The sequence below is a fragment of the Lutjanus erythropterus genome, chromosome 23 (genome assembly GCF_056507025.1).
Source record: "Lutjanus erythropterus isolate fLutEry1 chromosome 23, fLutEry1.hap2, whole genome shotgun sequence".
Taxonomy (NCBI): domain Eukaryota; kingdom Metazoa; phylum Chordata; class Actinopteri; order Lutjaniformes; family Lutjanidae; genus Lutjanus; species Lutjanus erythropterus.
The window spans coordinates 25,519,777-25,538,063 of NC_139339.1; the positions used below are offsets into that span (position 1 = coordinate 25,519,777).

An 18,287-nucleotide genomic window follows, 5' to 3' on the forward strand; every position below is an offset into this window, starting at 1 on the left:
ACAGTTTGTTCAAAGAAGATATTTGGAGATCCAGCTATCTAAGACACTGGTGGACATTTCCATCTCATTCTGTCTTGTAGTGTCATTTTCATCCTGTTATGTCCTGTTGCATCTTGTTGTGTGGTTTTAGTCTTTTGTATAATTTTTGTCTTGTTACGTCCTGTTACATCATTTTCATCTTGTTATGTCTTTTATGTCATTTTGGTCTTATGTCTTGTTTCACTGTTTGTCTTGACTGGTTACAACTTTTATGCAATTTTCGTCTCGTAACATTTAGTTAAGTCTTGTTACATCATTTTCGTTGCATTATGTCTTATTACATCAATTTTGTCTTGTAATGTCTTTTATGTCATGTTCGTTTTCTTACATCTTGTTGCATGATTTTCGTCTTGTTAAAATTGCATGTTGTTTTTGTCATCTTACGTCTTTTACATCGTTTTCATATTGTTATGCATTGTTACATTATTTTTGTCTTGCTATGCTTTTACACCATTTCTATCTTGTTATGTTGTGCTCGTCTTGATACACCTTTTACGTCTTTTTCTCGTTTTGGTCTCAAGATCTACTTAAGTACAGTAATGAATAATTTGTACTTAGTTACTTCACATCTCTGTATTCTTGATATCTTGATATCCTGAAACTGGTGTTTTGTGTTGAAAGAATCAGCATTTGTAACTTTGATGTAAAGTGTGCTGTTGTGTTATCGTTCAGCACTCTTGTGGTATGTTTTACACTCATTAAAAATATTTCTATGTCAGTAACCTAAATACAGCACTAGTATGTCAAGCATTTCCACTTTCTGTTGACTTTCAGTTGAGGGTATGAGACGATGGTGAAAGTATTCTGACTCACATTTTAGACATGTAGTGTGTGTGTCTGTGTGTCTCATTGTCGTCCTGCTGCTCCTTCTCTCCTGAGCCTGTGTGTTCTTGGCAGATAGTTTTCTTTGAGGGGGCTGGGACCATCTGACGTCACACACACACACACACACACACACACACACACACACACACACACACGGAATTTCCACTTCCTACTCGCTGTAAAGTAATAACTGTAAGAATCAGCCTGAGGAAGCTCTACAGAACACTGATATTGCAGCACTTTTTCTGCCTCCAGTTGTGAAGTAAGACAGGCGGGTCTGTTTACTGGGAGAAAAACTGCTGCGAGGAGCCAAAAACTGCACCTGGAAAAATGATTCTGAGACCGGGACTATGAGCAGCTCCTCGTCCCTGCAACAAAAGGAGCAAAAGAAGACTTCAGAGGGAGAATGTGAGTATTGTGAGTTTTAGAGCAGAGTTCTCGCTGCGGGAGGAATGTTCAGTGTCTGCAGGGTGTGCTGAGGAATGTCAAGCTAATCTTAAACAAAGCCTCAGTTACTGTCATCTCTCCCTGCATGGACAGCTAAAGAATGATAGGAGAAGATTAGACTTCAAATGGATCTGAAGGATTAGTTTATTTTGTAGGTTTTATGTCCAAGATGAGCTCATAAAACAAATGCAATGAGTTATAAAACAACCCAGAGTGACACGCAGGTGTTCAAGTAAAGTCCCAAGTCAAGGCAGGCAAGTCCCAAGTCCTAAACTTTAAGTTTCAAGTCCTTAAAAAAGTCATAAAGTCATAATGTAACAGTGAGTTCTTTGATTTATAAAGTTATTTAACTGTTAAACTAACTTTAGGTAACCATTAGCCTCCACTTACTGTTTTTTGTGCAACTTTAAATGTTGAACGAAGCTGGAAGTTGTTGCGTGTCCATCTGTAATTTTCAACACACTTGTAGTTTTTGTACATCTTTAGTATCACTTTTTCCAACTGGAGCTCAGTAACATAACATTACTTCTTCATGGTTCTCTCCAGAAACTTGATTGGATGCTGTCTGACTGGTTCAAACAAAGTAGAGGTGAAGAATTTAGTGTTGACTTGCTGAGAGTGAATAGCGTTACTCACAAGTGGGAAGTAACTAAGTAGAAATACTTGCATCCATGCATGAAAGACAGCAAGACAAACATGATATAACAAGACGAAAAACAGCGAAAAGAAGTAACGAGATAAAAAAGATGTAACAGATTAAAAACAATGCAAAGGACATAGCAAGACAAAAAAGACGTAACAAGACAAAAAACAACGGAAAGGACGTACCAAGACAAAGAAGATGTAAAAGACATAAGACAAAAAAGACCTAACAAGACGAAAAAACAATGTAAAAGAAGTGACAAGACAAAAGACATAACAAGACAAAACAACGTAAAGGATGTAATACGACAAAAAGGAAGAAACAAGACAAAAGAGACAACAGATTGTTTTTTGTATGAAATACAGAAGTAAAAAGTCTAACAAATGAGAAAAGTTATATGAAAGTATCTTAAAGTTATACTTCATTAGACTGCTTATGTAGTCTACTGCCCATGTCATTTTATTTACTCTAATTCCAGTGAAGCAAATTATAAGGTTATTCAAATTAAACGCATCAGCAGTTTAACAGTATTTGATCATTCTGTGATTTGTCATAACAGGAAAATCAGATATAACTAACAACACTAAAGCCCCATGTGCTGTGACAGGAAGACACTTCATAATGAATCCACAAAAAACTGTTTTTGTTCTCTCACAGGTTCAGCTTCAGGCTCGCCTACATTTTCTCATATAACCTGTTCCAGTTCTGTGGACACACGTGGATCCTGGCTAACAGCATAGCCAGGTTCCTCACATTTGGTAAAGGTAAGGTTTATCAAAGCAGCGCATTCAGGTTCATGTTCCAGCAACTCAGAGTAAACAGTCCAAAACAGAGGGATTACTGCGGTATGGAGGGGTATCAGGACCGGACATAAGGGAAAAGAAGAGAGGAGGGAGTAAAGTCAAAATGTTGATGGAAAATAGTTGAAATACCATCAACTTTATTCATGACATCGTAAATTTATTCTCAATATTTTGACTTTATCTTCAACTTCTGACTTTATTCTTGACATTTCAACATTATTCTAGACATTGTGACATTATTCTCAACGTTCCTGACATTTTGACTTCGCTCTTAAAATTGCAATTTCATTCTTGATTCTTATTCTCAACATTAAGACTTTCTTGATATTTTGACTTGATTTCAGCATTGCTACTTTATTTTCAACATTTCAACTTTATTCTCGAAACTGCAGCTTGATTCTCAACATTGTGACTTATTCCTAACAGTCACAACATTTCGACTTTATTTCCAACATTGCCAGTTTATTCTTCGACATTGCAACTTTATTCTCAACATTTTGACTTTATTCTCGAAATGCAACATTGAAAATAAAAAAGTTCCTCCTCTCGTAGTGTTTTTTTTCCTCTTCATGTGGTCCTCATACTTTTTGGAACTGATTAAAGTGGATTTGCATCTGAAGCTTTTTGAGCTCAACATGAAAGACCAGTGAGTCTCCACCATACGACATATGTTGGAATGATAAAGCATGATTTTTCACTTTGCAGATGCCTTAGCAGACACTTTCTACTCCGTTGGCTTCGTGATGAGTCTGTGCCAGCTGCTCTCCATCCTGGAGCTGTTCCATATCGCAGATGGGATTGAGAAAGCCAGACTCCTTCCTCGCTTTGTACAAGTGTGTATCATGTCTTGATGGAATTAAAGGATTAATTATTGGGATGTTATAAACATAACAAATAAAAGATTTCCTTATCTCTTTGGGGCAGTTGTTGGACTGTACATGGTGTCTGATTTTCAGGTTATGGAGAAGAACCTCCTTCTGATCATGGTCATCATGCTGGAGGAGCTCCAGAGTAAACCAGTCGTGTGTGTCCAGTTCTTCTTGTGGAACATTCTGGACCTCCTACGGTACGTGCATCACTTACAGATTGTCACTTCGTCCATCCTGTTTGTGATAGGTGACAAACTGAGCTGCACGTCTGCAACATTTTTATTTATTTCACAAATATTCCCTAGTAATTTGGTAAGGCTTTGGTAAATACTCAATTCTGATTTATCAGTCATCATCTAAGGTCTGTTATTTCTTTATATAAGACTGTTGCTATGTCTAACAGGCCGTTGCTATGGACACAGTCTAATCATAGACTCTGGACGAGCAATAAAGTAATTTTAAATCAACAAAATCCTTTTTTAAATTATTATTTTGTGTCAATTAATTGATTTATTTTGGTAAGTAACCATATAATGTACAGGATAATGTACAGTGAGCAGGTCATTATTGTGAAATAAACCCCATCAGGGTGATTCAAGTCCTGCATCACCCTGTTGGGGTTTATTTCACAATAATGACTCACTGCACATTATCCTGTACACTGTTGGTCTAAAGCAGCATATCTTGAGTATGAGGTAGTTGGGGTGAATATTAGCAATCATCACAGGATGACTCTTAACAATTCTGAGTATATTGCTACAATACTTGTGTGTTCATGCTCCCCAAAAGATGAACTCATTTCATTTTTGAACACACTGTGTTATATTACTGTGCTACCCTCTGGCAAAATCATATTGTAGCATAATAAAGGTGTTAAAACCAGTTTTTGATCACCTCCTCCTTTACTGATATTTTCTGAAACTGACTAACAAATAATTACTAAAAGCCTGACAGAATGTATCCATCCCTGTTTTTGGGATGGATGCATTCTGACATTTTGCTGCATCCAAAAAGATCTCATTTCCTATTTTCTACTTGATATAATTATATGCCAAAGAAATTCAACAATGGATAAAATTCAGGCAGATTTAAGACTGAAGATACATGAGGAGATGTTCTTGATCAGAGATTCGCTAAGTGTGGGCTGCAGCACCCTGGTGGGCCGTGATGGTACTGCAGGTGGGCTGCGAGAGGTCATTAAAAATAAATAGTTTTTACTTTTCAATTTTGTAATTAGGTTTGAAATTACCATACAAAAATTATAATAAATTATTTATGTTTTAAAAAAGGTAATCAGAACTAACTAACACTGAAATGTGTCTTATACCTGGACAGCAGCAGGGAATCGTAGTTTGACCTAATTATTGGCAGGACAAGAGTTAAAATAGGATCTTATGCAAGTTTACAATTTCTAATGTTTATGTGGATGGATTATCAATTTGCACCATATTGAATTTATGCCTACATTCACATAGAATTGTTCTATTTATGAAATAATAAATATATAAGGAAATATATGGTGTATTGATCAGAGTTATGATTAAAGTTTTGTGTGGGCTGCAGAACATTTTCAGAGTTCAAAGAAGACAGGATTGTTAAGTTTGTGGAGAGCTAAATGGTACGACACCATGTGCACAGCCATCTTTGACGTACTGGGTAACAACATGTCTCAACAAAAAGTGAAAAAGATGCAGTTGTGTTCGCCTCTCTCACGGTCAGGAGGAGGATCATGTTTGAGTGGAAATCTGATCATCTGGCGGGTTCAGTGAATCAACCAGGGGATCAACAACAAACAAAAAAAAAATTGTAATCCTACCAAACCTCCCCCTATTTTGACGTGTGCACCCCCTCTCCCTGTACATTCCCGAGTCTTGTCTGAGTATGATAATCCGTGTGTGTCAGTAAACATGTTGATGTGTTCTGTCTGATGACAGGTATCCACATGAGCTGCTGTGTGTTATGGACACGCCCTCCACCGCCATGCTGTGGACTCGCTACACACTCTGGATCCCTGTTTACATCCTGTCAGTGGCCACCGAAGGTGATTGACTGTTTATTCACCATCACATTCAGAAAGTGTCAGTTTGACAAAAACAGACAGTAGTAGGATTATAATTTTAAAATAAAGAATGATATCCTGCCATGTACAGTTCACACACAGCTGCTGATTCATTATCATGACCTCACTGGGTGGAGATTTCATCACTTTTTGTCATTAAATCAGTCAATCAGTAAACAGCTGGACAAACTAATAAACCTAACAACAAATATGAAACGCTTTGAGCTGCAAACACTAATCTATTATTAATCAAGTATTAAATTAATATGCATCTATTCTGATGATAGATTAAAAATTTTGAGTCATTTTTTAAATAAAAATAAAGTAAAAATTCTCTGATTTCAGCTTCTTAAATGTCAACATTTTCTGATTTCTTCACTCCTCTCTGACAGTAAACTCAATATTTTTGAGTTGTGGACAAAACAAGACATCATCTTGGACTGTGATCGACATTTTCTGACATTTTATGGACCAAATAACTAATCAATTAATTGAGAAAATAATCAACCAATTAATTAATGATGAAAATAATCATTAGTAGCAGCAAATAAACACTATATTAGGCTAAACAATTTCACCATATTTTATATTGTGGTAAAAAAGTAATCAACATAGATTACTTTTGAAATTGTAACTAACTGTATCAGAATACATTTTTAAAGTAACCCTCCGAGCCCTGACTGTAGGAGACCTGCCACATGTTGAACACTGAGTTGCCGTAATGTGTCAAACACAGAAGGGAAGTCATGTCAGCACACAGGAAGACAGTTGACAAATTCGAGGCGATGATAAAATGTCCGGAAGTGTGTGAGGAAAGTACAGTCCAGCCTCTGCTGAGTGTGTGTAACAGAAAACTGGTTCACTGCAAACAAACATGCAGCCCTGAAGATCTAGTATATCAGTAACACACAGGCAGAGGAGGCAGATAACTTCTCACCACTGGTGTGTGTGTGTGTGTGTGTGTGTGTGTGTGTGTGTGTCATTATAATGAGAAACTTTCTTTAAAGTATCCGAGTCATTATTTTGAGATACAAAGTCATTATTTGAAGAAAGTTTCTCTTTAATTGGCAGAATCTGTTTTATTTCATCACACTAGTGGAAATATATGTATGTATTCCATTTCTGTTGCTCTAACTTATTACACTTAACTAAAACTTAACTAGAACATAAAACTAGTTTTGAAAAAAACAAACATTTTAGTTAAAGGTATAGTTCACCCGGAAATGAGAAATTCTCTGATTGTAGAATGTCCCAAACAAAGTGAATGGTGACCAGTTTTCAGACGTAAAAAACACAACCAAAAAACCAAAAAACAACAACAACAACAAAAAATAAATAAATAAATACCTCCATATAGCTCGTCTGGTGTAATCCAAGTCTCCAAAAGCTCCAACATGCCAAGAAAGATGTCATATACACGATGTGTGTGTGTGTGTGTGTGTGTGTGTGTGTGTGTGTGTGTGTGTGTGACTTGTGTCAGCATGCAAGTAAACAGCATGTTGGGGCTTCAGGAAACTTTGATTACACCATACAAGCAGTATGGGGGCATTTTATGTGCTTGGGTTTTTTTTTTTTTTTTGGTTGTTTGTTCCGTTCGGTCACCATTCACTCCCACAGTTTGGGAGATTCTGCAATACTGTTTTCCTGTCAAACTCCAGCAGTGTTTTGTGGACTAAAAAAACTAAACCTGACCTAACCAGCATGAGGTTGAGTAGATAATGACTGATTTTGAATTTTTGGGTGAACTATCCTTTTAAGTGAGATAAAAACAAAAACTAGACCTTACAAAACAAACAAAAATAAAATAAAACAGGAAGTGTCTGGTTTTGGTCTTTTTCAATGTGGTCAAATTTCTCAACATAATGAGGAGGTGCATGATTGTAAGTCAACAATTGCCTGCACAAAGTGTAGCGTATGTAATAATATTTTAAAAAGGAAAAGCTAAGCCTGTTTCTTTCTTTCTCAGGTGTCACTATATACCAGGCCCTGCCTTATGTTGAACCAACAGCACCAAACTCACCTGCGCTAAATTCAACAGTGTCAGCACACGTTCACCTCCCGTTCCTCCTGATGCTCTACCTGCCTGTTCTTGCTCTGGGTAAGATGAGTAATGTGTTAAAATTATGAAAGGGAGCTGCACTGGTGAGGAGAGTCTGATAAATAAAACCAAGACTGAAAGTTATGGCAGCATGAAGGACTGAATAATTCTACGATGATCTCTATCGTTACAGCGATAGTTCACCTCAATATGAAATTTGGTGGAATGGTGACCAGTTTTAAAATGTAAAAAAAGAACACAACTTTCACAACAATTCTCATTTTTGGGTGAACTATCACTTTAAGATAGTGTTCTGTTCATGTTAAAAAGTTATGTAGGAGAAATTAGTTTTGCAAAAGGTGTCAGGGGCAGCACACACTCTGCCCGTTTCCAACAAATTTACTCTGGTTCTCGAATCACTTCTGCTCAAGATTCCTGGACCCTTGGGTGTCATCTAGCAAACTGTCTCACATTCCCAACAATTTTGAGTGGAACCACTGACAACAAGGATGTCATCAACAGATGGCGTTGCATATTGCACAACAACCTGTAGAATATAACACACATTTTGATTCTCAAAGAAAGTCCTCTTATTTCTTGGTTCCAGCTGGGAACCTCATTTTGAACTGTTTGGAACCTTTCCACCAAAAATAAATTTGCTCAGAACCCAAAAAGTTGGTTCCCAGCTTCGATCACTTCGATCTACAGTCGCAATCGACTCAGGTCATTTAGTCAGTAACATCATTAACTGACTTGTTATGAAGTGTTTGACACAGACAGACACACCCACCCACACACACACACACACTGACTGGCCACTTTTACAGTATTTGTTTTCAGCCAAAGGAGTGTGTGACGCATGACTGCTCTCATCCATTGTGCAACACCCTCTGTTAGTGAGGCATCTCTGATGACAGTGGTTCCACTCAGAACTGGTGGACAGGACACCCGGGCTGATTCATTAGATCAGTCTTTCCTAAAGACTGGGTTGGGTGACAGGACATTTTTATTCGGGTCCCGTTCAAAAAAATAAAAGACTATGGAGGAAATTCTGCAAATTTAAGATTCATACCTACAGAACACTTGTCATAAACCATTTGCATATTGTTTTACTGATGAGAGGACAAAAATGAGGGTCAGTTAATTCCACCTAAATGCTTTTATTTTGTCTCATTTATGAAGAAGCTAAAATATCCTGTATTGTTTTCTTGATGAGAGGAAATAGAAACAGTGAAATCACTATATGAATATAATCATATGAATATTTCTCATTTCTAAAATATTTAACATGTATGTTTTCAATAACACGCATCAATATAATGTAATGATGCAAAAATTGGAGTAAAAAAAAGGTCAGGAACCTTCACTTATGCACAAAGTAAACCTATTTAAGTAAAGTATTTATTGATAAGGCCTGTAGTGAATTTGGTCGCAATGGTTTGCCATTTTACAAAAGTGGTTCCTGGAAAAAGAGTTGGGAACACACTGCAATACAGAGCCTTGAACGGAACCGGTTCAGTTCAAAAACCAGAATTAATTTGGTGTAAAAGGGGTTACAGTGCTGCCGCCTTCACTGTCGCGTTTTAATCATCAAAGTGGAGCTCTATTTGATGTTGAATAAAGGAAAATATTTAGCCTGAGCGATGTGAAAAGGACAGATTTCTGGGTTCTAGGGAGCGAGTTAGAAAAGCAGTTGTACCCATCAGTCCTGACTTGAGGAAGAGCTCAAAGGTAAATTAATGAAATTACTGGAAGCTTTTTTTTCCAGCGGTGTAATCTCGAGAATTAACCTGTGGCTCATCGTGCCTCGACATGCAGCAACTAAAGTCTCATCTCAGTATTTAGAACAGATGCATTTTTTTTGTCCCCCTAGTAAAACATGAAAGTAGCAGACGAAATTTATTTTGATAAAAAACCTCTAAAGTGATTCATACTTGCACAATGCCACGGGTAAATACTGTGGTGGCAGTGTGCAACCTGGAAGAAGAAACTTTAAAGTCTCAATTCTCTGATTTCAGCTTCTTACATGTGAATATTTTACGGTTTCTTCACTCCTCGCTGACAGTAAACTGAATATTTTTGGGTTGTGGAGGGTTGAGGAATTACTGACCAACATTTTTCACCATTTTCTGACATTGTGCCCAAAAAACTTAAACCTACCTACTGCCTCATATTCCTTTATATGTTCAATACTCACTTGAATTTAGTGTTTCTCAAATTGATGCAGAAAATGCACAAAATTGGTGCATAAAACGGAACAAAACCTACGTCCTCGCTTCAGAATGTCGTGACCAGCTGTTAGACTTGTGCTGTAAATACAAAATGACAGCAGACAAACAACAGCGCACACACTGTTCAGCTGTTTTTCTGACTTTCTGACGCTGGTGTTGTCTCTTTAGGGGCGTCTGTATCGGTGTGGCAGCTGCTGAAGGAGAGACAGCACCACCTGGACAAATGGAACAAGAAGATGAAGGGAAAATGAAGTGAAAAGACTGAAACTTTGGACGGTTTACCTCTTGCTGGAACTTCCTCGGATATTTTTGGAAAGATAACCAGGACTCTAATGATCCAAGTCCACTACTCTTTCAGTTCAATCATTAAAATCTACATTTAAGAGAAGATCTTGAACTCAAGAGGCCACAAAATCTAATCCGACACTGTTGAATATTTCCTGTATTTGATCAACTTTTAATGTGCAGATATTGTTTTGATGCTGTCGTGCTCATATGTGACTGGAGCAGAGCTACACTGGCAGTACAGTTTGTCTGTAAGTCCGTGGTGCTGCAGTGAGCCTCAGCTGTCTCCATGGTAACAGTGTGTTGTGGCTACCAGCCGTACGCTTTGGTCCACACGGCCTTCTTCTTGAACTCAGCAGAGGACTTGAGGGCCAACAGGGCAGCTGAAAACACACGAGGAACATCAGATAAAGCAGTTTATAATCAAACCAGGAGGCTTCATTTGGACCAAGAATGTCGTTTGCTGTTTACATTCAGTTTCTCACTAAAAGCCATTGTGTTTATCTGAAAAAACATGCTGAGTGGATCTCCTTCCTCTCCTTCCTCCTGAAGTGTTTTAATGTTTTAATGCTTCCTTCATCCTCTGTGATGTGTGGTGATTTAGAAACTCAGTTTGTAAAATTTTTCATTGCTCTGCGCACAATGACTCAGCTAAGTTGAATCTTGTTTATATACAGGGTTGAGAAGGCTACTTTAAAAAAAAGTATTCTGATACAGTTATTAATTACCTGTTTAAAAAAATGTAGTCAGTAACATGATCCAAGTATCATAATATTTAAGTAACGTAACTCCATTACTTGCCGTTACTTTTGGATCACCTCAATATAAAATATGGTGAAAGTGTTCAGCCTAATATAGTGTTTTTAGTGCTGCAATTAACTAATCTTCTCAATTATTGATTAGTTGTTTGGTCAGAAAATGGTGAATGGTCAAAATCAAAACATTTAAGCCCAAGATGACGTCCTCAAATGTCTTGTTTTGTCCACAATTCAAAGATATTCAGTTTACTGTCAGAGAGGAGTGAAGAAAGCAGAAAATATTCGCTTTTAAGAAGCTGAAATCAGAGAATTTTGATTGTTTTTTAAATTAAGAAATGGCTAAAAACGATTAATCAATTAATTAATCCTGTCACAAACTTGTTACTTGAAAAACAGGTCCAAACATGTGGAGCACACAGATGTATTTATACTGTAAAAAAAAAAAAAAAAAAAAAAAAAACTAAACTATTCAAGGCAACATTCTTCAACAGATTTTTGAGTTTTGAGCCCAACTCAAATTCTTAAGTTTTGGAAAAAGTTTTACCGACTACTACGGGTGTAACGATTCACTGATGCATCTGATGCATTGACTTTAATGTCTAAGATACGAGTGCATCGGTTCAGACGGCCTGTATCAGTAAAAAGCTGAACATGAATTGGACACAATTTGATGCAGCACTATCGTATCGATACATCTCATTAGGATGCGCATATGTTTCATTTTTGGCATTGATGAAGTGTAACTTTCCTTCGTTTTCTCTCTCCTCCTGTCTCTGCCTGCACCGCTCTCACTGGACGCCTGCTGCCTCGCTCACACAAAACAAGCGCTCCCTTCTCCCTCTCCTGTGTCTCCTCTTCATTTTATCAAAACAGACGGCGCTGAAAACAGCGACAGAAGTGACATTGTACCACGTCGCACCACCAAACTTTCAGAACGTGCAACTGTAGAATAAGTTTCAGGTTTTATAAGAAAGACGTGTCTGACAGCAGAGAACAGAGACACGTCATGTCACTGTGAGAGCAGATAACATGGAGCATCACTGTTCCTCCACACTGATCCAAAACACAGCACTCTTCATATGAAACAGAGCAGCACATCATCTCACTGCAGAAATACTGATATTTTAAACAGTTTTAAAGTTTGTTCACAGTTTGTTCATTTAGGCTGCAGGATCTCATTTACACATGAGACTCATAATAAGATGTTAACATCACTGTAATGTCTCCTTCTCTTTCTCTACTCTTACTACATTTAGTGAAACTATCAAGATTTATTTTTGCAACTAACAGCACTCTACAAATGTAGCATTAATTGAAACAAAATGTAAAGACTGACACATAGCATTGTCTTGTATTGCATCGTATCGTATCGTGACAGAGCTGAATCATTTCAAACCGAATCATTGGACATTTAAAGATTTCTAAGACATATCGTATCGTTGAACATGTATCGAGATACATATCGAATCGTCTCAGTCAGTGAGATACACACCCCTACCAACTACTGATCTTTAGTTGAGATAACTGAAGTGAAAGTAAATGTTAAAATCTTAATATTTTTTTAGTTTCTAAAACTCAAAAATTCAAGTTTATCTAAAGAAGAAAAGTAACTTATCTCAACTAAAGATTATATGTCAGCAAAACTTTTTAGAATTGGGCTCAAAACTCAAAAATCTATTGCAGTGCGTTGCCTTGAAATTTTAAGTGGTCTTAACCATTTTTTTTCTTTACAGTGTACAAATGCTCCACATGTTTACATGTGTTTTTCAGGGGGATAATAACAATAATGAACTTGTGCATGTAAGATAAAGGGGTGGGGACGATGTGGGGTGTGTTAGGGGGCATGGTTGTCTTGATTTAGTCTGAGAAGTGAAAACCCCCTGTCTTATATCATCAACATGACTGTTTGTATGACAGGCCTTTACATTTTAACAGTGACGACTGTGTGTTGTGTGTTTTACCTCTGGCTGTGCTGATGGTCGCGGCCGACACACACTGTTCAGGACCTTCTGTGAGGCTGAGGAGCCAGTCTATGAACTGACACACACACATTCAGGTTGTCATCATCTTGCTCAGCTCTTTTGCTTTTCAAAATAAAACACTGCGTATCAGACAGGCTCACCTTGTGCGTCTGGCCACTCCAGGGCTCTTTGTCCAGGAGCAGGGCCAGGCTGCGGGGCATTCCCAGCAGGCACTGCGGAAGGGCGCGGTCAGTGGACGACTCCTCGCCGTACAGACCGTGCCGCAGAGTTTGGGGCTTGGCGCCGGGTTGCCATGGGAACCACTGGGCCCTAATGCCGAGGAGGAGGGGAGTGAAGTGGTCGCCCCAGGAAACGACAGCAGCAGCAAAAACCTGGAACAGGAAGTCTGTGGCCTGCAGAGAAATCAAGATCTCGTATGAATATTAAATACTTCCTGAAATTTGACCTGCTGCGTCAGTTGTGATGCAAATTTTGAGTGCTGAATCTGTGCAGTTCTCTTTTAAAGACCTCATCATGAAGAAATGTGACTAACAGAGAGTGGACTGGCATCACAAACAAGGATTTTTTTATTGTATATTCTGATCCATCTCTAATACTGCAGATAAAACACTGACTTTGAATAAAGTACTTCATACACCCCCACATCAATATAATCCAAACTATCCTTCTAATGCATTTATTTCTACTTGAGATGTATATTTGTAGTACTGACCATCAATCATCTACATAATAACATTAAGAATCTATCTGATTGTTTGTGTTTCTTGCACCATCAGACTTAATTGTGGCAATGTCACCATAGTCCCGTTTCTCAGTTATCATAAGTGATACATATGATGCTCAAAATGATAAAAATAAGGCCCAAGTTAAAATGAACCAAAATTGTTTTATACCAAAAGATGACCCAGTTTAATTTGTACAAAAGCTATTGTTGTTTAATTTAGTTTAGTTTAAATAAGCAATCAACCTAAAGGACCTTTAGCATTATTTAGTGCTCATTCTGCCCTGACAAATTAAAATGAGACAAAATAGTTGGCACTGTTCAAAGTACTAATAAATCTGTCAAAGAGCCTCATCTTCACAAATGTGATGCTTCCCAGATAATGCTCGTCTGCATTATTATTTTTACAGCTGATTTATTAAAACAGAGTTCAACTGAGTGAAACATGGCGCCGAATTTAGCAGAAAACCTCAGCAAGAGATATAAAAAAAGTCCAATATTTGTCTACTACAAAGCAAACTACTTCTTCTACACAATCAGATTACATGAGTTAATGTTAAATAGGAGGAGTTCCATTGTTACAACTTACCCCACTTCTGAGGTGAGCTGTAACACTAGCTGGGGATAGATGTGACAATGAGTGGTAAATTGCTGATTTAACATCTGCACTGTCCAATTTATGAAAGAACTTTATTTAAGGATAAAGATGAGAAATATTTTTGAACAGAATGAATGTTTAAAGTGATCAAAAAAGATTATGACTAAAACACAACTAAAATTAGAGACTGAAATTGTGACTACAACTATGACTACACCACTGACTAAATCTTGATTCAAACAAAACAAAAACAGACTAAAATGTGACTAAAACTCACTAAAATCTTCAATACACAACTAAGATTACAGCTAAATTAAAATTTCTTCTCAAAATTAACACTAGTTTCCAATACCTTAACCATAAAATATAACATTAAACATAAAATGATCTAAATAAAACTGTCCTCCTGTTTCTTTTTGACTAACGTACTACTCACTGTATTGTTTAATCTGTTGTCAAGGATGATCCACCCGTTGGCATAAATAAATTGACAAACTGAGACTGTTTCATAGCCAGTAGTAGTTTTAACTAAATATTACTGGACACACCCAACAAGACTGCAGCTGCATTCCAGACCAGTGGTCTGACAGTGGAATGACATATATTCCTGGGAAGCCCTTCCCTCTCACCTACGTGCTGAAACACAGAGCGTCTAACAGATGGTTGCTCATGTGTGGCATGTGACAACAACACACCGACAGCTGCAGAAACACGCCGTACGCCGCAGTCTGCCAGCTCGCTTCACAAACGTACCATTTTGGTGTCTCCACAGGCGACAGAGGTCGCACCGTACGCTACGTTTCGGATGTGTCCCATCAGCTCCAGGAGCCACTCCATTCGCTTCAACACGCCTGAAACAAAGAACAAACAATGTCAACATGTGGACTCACTCATAACCTACAGGAAAACTAAGATGTGTTGTACGGCATGCAGAAAAAAAACATAAAGGAAAATAAAGAAGAACACATTTTCTGTGGACCTTAAAAATTCCCCACTTTGGTGCCACCTCCTGGTTCCATCAGACATAAACATAATTTCTTTCATAATATTCATTTACAATTTGAAGTATTTTCTCGTGTGCATCTTCACTTTTCCTACATGACGTGAATGCAGCGTGAGAAGCTGGACTCGTCTCTGACCTGTGTTGGCGCTGGTGGCCAGGCGGCACTGGTAAAAAGTCTGCAGGAGGAGCCAGCCGACTCTGCGGCTCGGCCAACCACGAAGCACGCCGGCGATGACGTCATTGAGACCCAGCAGAGGAACTCTGCCTTGAGAGGTCAGGTAGGCCAGGACGAAGCAGGTCTTCTCCATCTGAGCCTGAACACCACACAGGTTACAGATTTACTTACTACTGTCTTCACTTTCAATTAAAAATTATATAGATGGTCCAGTGGTATTTTTTCAGCCCTAGATTTTTAAAAACACTTTTTTTATGTTACCGCTTACATCAACTAGAATTTAAATTCAAGTGGATGTTTGTGTCACATTCATGAGAAGTGGATGGATGGATGAATGAACAGATGTATGGATGGACAACCGCAAAACATTTTGTCTCTGGACAAGGCTGTCGCTGGTGTAGAGGCATATAAAGTGCTGCTAACCACTTGCCTATACCAGTTTTCACCTGGATTATTTTGTTGTTCTTACAAAAATAAAAAATAAATACATAAATAAATCCTCTGAAAGATGCTTTAACCACAAACAAATTCTAGCATTGGGTTTGCTGGTTGAAGCTAGCTAGCTGAACTCCTCCTAAAGCCACAAATGATCATTTTGACAATTACATTGAAGACAAAATGTTCATCAGAGAGCTTTGCAGGTATTGGTGGTTGTATTTTTTAAATCGGGACAGAGCTAGCAGGCTAGCCGTTTTCCCTGTTTACAGTCTTTATGCTAAGCTAGGCTAACCATGTTTGACTCCAGGGGCCTTCTTTTAAAACTTGGAGGAGAATCCACACTAAATGTTTGTGTCGCCTAAATGGTTGCGTCAATCAGTGGTATCCACCACCCTGGATACCATTTGAAAACAGAACTTTTGATACATAAACACTGTTTTTTCATTTATGCCAGTTTTGTCCAGGTGAACTGCAGTTTGATTAGGACTGATCTTTAAGTACCATGTGATACCATGTCAAATTAAATGTATGAGAGGCGTCATTACACAACCTGGCTTCAGTTCACCACGTCACAATCTGTTCCCTTTACTCCAAAATGTTCGTATGCATGGGTCAGGGTTTCTGTACAGGAGCGCACATTCTTGTCACGTTTTTATGGATTACAACTTTTGCACAGGAAGTGGTGAACTCATCTTTCGGGCCTTGCTTTGTTTCTTGCGCTAAAGCTATAAATGAGGCCTCAGCTCAGTACTGAACATATAGTCAGTGATATCTATCTTTTCATTTCACTCTTGAAAAGAAAAACATTTAAAAATTGATTTCCAATACTGCGGGTGAAAATTTTAGCTTCCAACAAACCACAAAAAAAATTCCAGAAAGTAAAGCAGAGAGCAGAATTAGTTTTAAAATACACTTTGTTGTTTTTCAAATGTTAGCCCATGTCTACTTTGCTTTTTTTCTGTACCATTTTGTATTTATTGGCTCTTGTCGTCACTTCGTACTGTACCTCTGTGACTCGAGCGATTCGGTCGATCTCTGTATCAGACAGCTCAGACAGACATTTGGTGATTCCCACATACAGATCCACTTCATTATCCTGGAACAAAAACATGTGTCATCAGCAGAAGAAAATTAGTAGATATGGGTGAGTACTCTTCAGTAAATGAACTGAAACAATTACAGCTTATACAGCTCTGTTTCTTTAAAACAAATCATGTTCAAATGTCTTAAAATGTTAACTGTTTGAATGGGAGATGTATAGATTTTAGAGTTTAAAAGAATAAAATTGATCTGAAGTGTTGGTAAAAAGTAGTTTGCACCTGGATGTGGTTTGGCAGGAGGGTGAAGATCTTCTCGGTGGTGGAGCAGAGGATGGTCCAGCAGTTGTTGGGGGGGTTTGGGAGGGCCATGGCCTGAGCGAGGCCCTGCAGCAGGGAGCGGCACATGGACAGACGCTGGGGTCGAAGGTCCTCCTGAAACTGCTGCAGGCCCAGACTCTCCAGGTACACCTGGAGCTTGTCCTCAGCTACGTGCTTCATCCACAAACCCAGAGTCTCATAGAGGTGAGCTCGAGTCTGGAACTGCAGGGGAAACACAGGTCAAGTACCAACAGCTGGAATCAAACATCTGGTCTTAAATACAATCTTGTTTTCTTCCTCTTTTTCTTCAGTTAAAATGCTGTCAGTTTTACACTGTGTCTCATTTGGTCAAAATAGTTTTGTGGAAGAAACGAACACATTCTTCAAAGAAAGCTGGACTGTGTAATACTGAAATGTGGATTGTATCCAATTTTGTAGGTCATTTTAGTTTAAAGAAAAGTGTCAGTGGAAGGGGGTAATGTTCTCTGTGAAAAGAGAGACTGAAGTTGTAAATTTACAAAATCTTGGATATTCTCTCAGATTGAAGTGGTAAATTTATAAGAGAAAACTCACAAGTTTAGAAGCAAAAAACTTCAATTTTCTTTGAGATTAGCAAATAAAATAGCTGATTTGAATGAGATGACAGTTTTGTTTTTTCTCACAAAATTGTGAATTTATAATCTCAGAGAATATTCATGTTTTTTCAGATAAATTTGTGATTTTTTTTCCCTTCTGAATTTACCACTTTTTTTCCTGAAATAATCCCCCCAGCTCCATTATTTATTTTTTGTTTTTTAACCGACAAATACCGTGATACGTTGTGGTAGAAATGTGTTTCATGATTTACTAATAATATGATTTACAAATGTGAATGTAGTCGAACTGTATAATAATTTTATAAACACCAAACTTGAATAAATGCCAGTATTTTCCTTTGTCTAACTTTAAGTTCACAGAGCAAATAACTTAAGATTCTGAAAAGCTTCCTGTTTGCAATGCTTAGAAATTAAATATC

The 18,287-nt window shown here is 37.9% G+C and overlaps 2 protein-coding genes across 2 annotated transcripts in view; one reads left to right on the forward strand and one right to left on the reverse strand.

Moving 5' to 3' along the window:
- The first annotated feature begins 988 nt into the window (after positions 1–988).
- Positions 989–10,361, forward strand: hacd4 (3-hydroxyacyl-CoA dehydratase 4). Its single transcript, XM_084712639.1, is given in 8 exon segments — positions 989–1,253; positions 1,256–1,272; positions 2,612–2,718; positions 3,463–3,590; positions 3,714–3,823; positions 5,561–5,667; positions 7,652–7,783; positions 10,123–10,361. Coding segments are annotated over 8 exon segments (723 nt in total). The 5' UTR covers positions 989–1,214; the 3' UTR covers positions 10,206–10,361.
- Positions 10,362–10,383: 22 nt separating this feature from the next.
- Positions 10,384–18,287, reverse strand: part of focad (focadhesin) — a 58,977-nt gene continuing 51,073 nt past the window's right edge. Inside the window, exons 38-44 of the mRNA XM_084712641.1 lie at positions 17,234–17,494; positions 16,921–17,010; positions 15,438–15,615; positions 15,052–15,149; positions 13,120–13,371; positions 12,959–13,034; positions 10,384–10,622 (exon numbers count right to left, since the gene is read on the reverse strand). Coding sequence (XP_084568767.1) covers positions 10,549–10,622; positions 12,959–13,034; positions 13,120–13,371; positions 15,052–15,149; positions 15,438–15,615; positions 16,921–17,010; positions 17,234–17,494 — 1,029 coding nt within the window. The 3' untranslated portion in view covers positions 10,384–10,548. The remainder of the gene's footprint in view (positions 10,623–12,958; positions 13,035–13,119; positions 13,372–15,051; positions 15,150–15,437; positions 15,616–16,920; positions 17,011–17,233; positions 17,495–18,287) is intronic.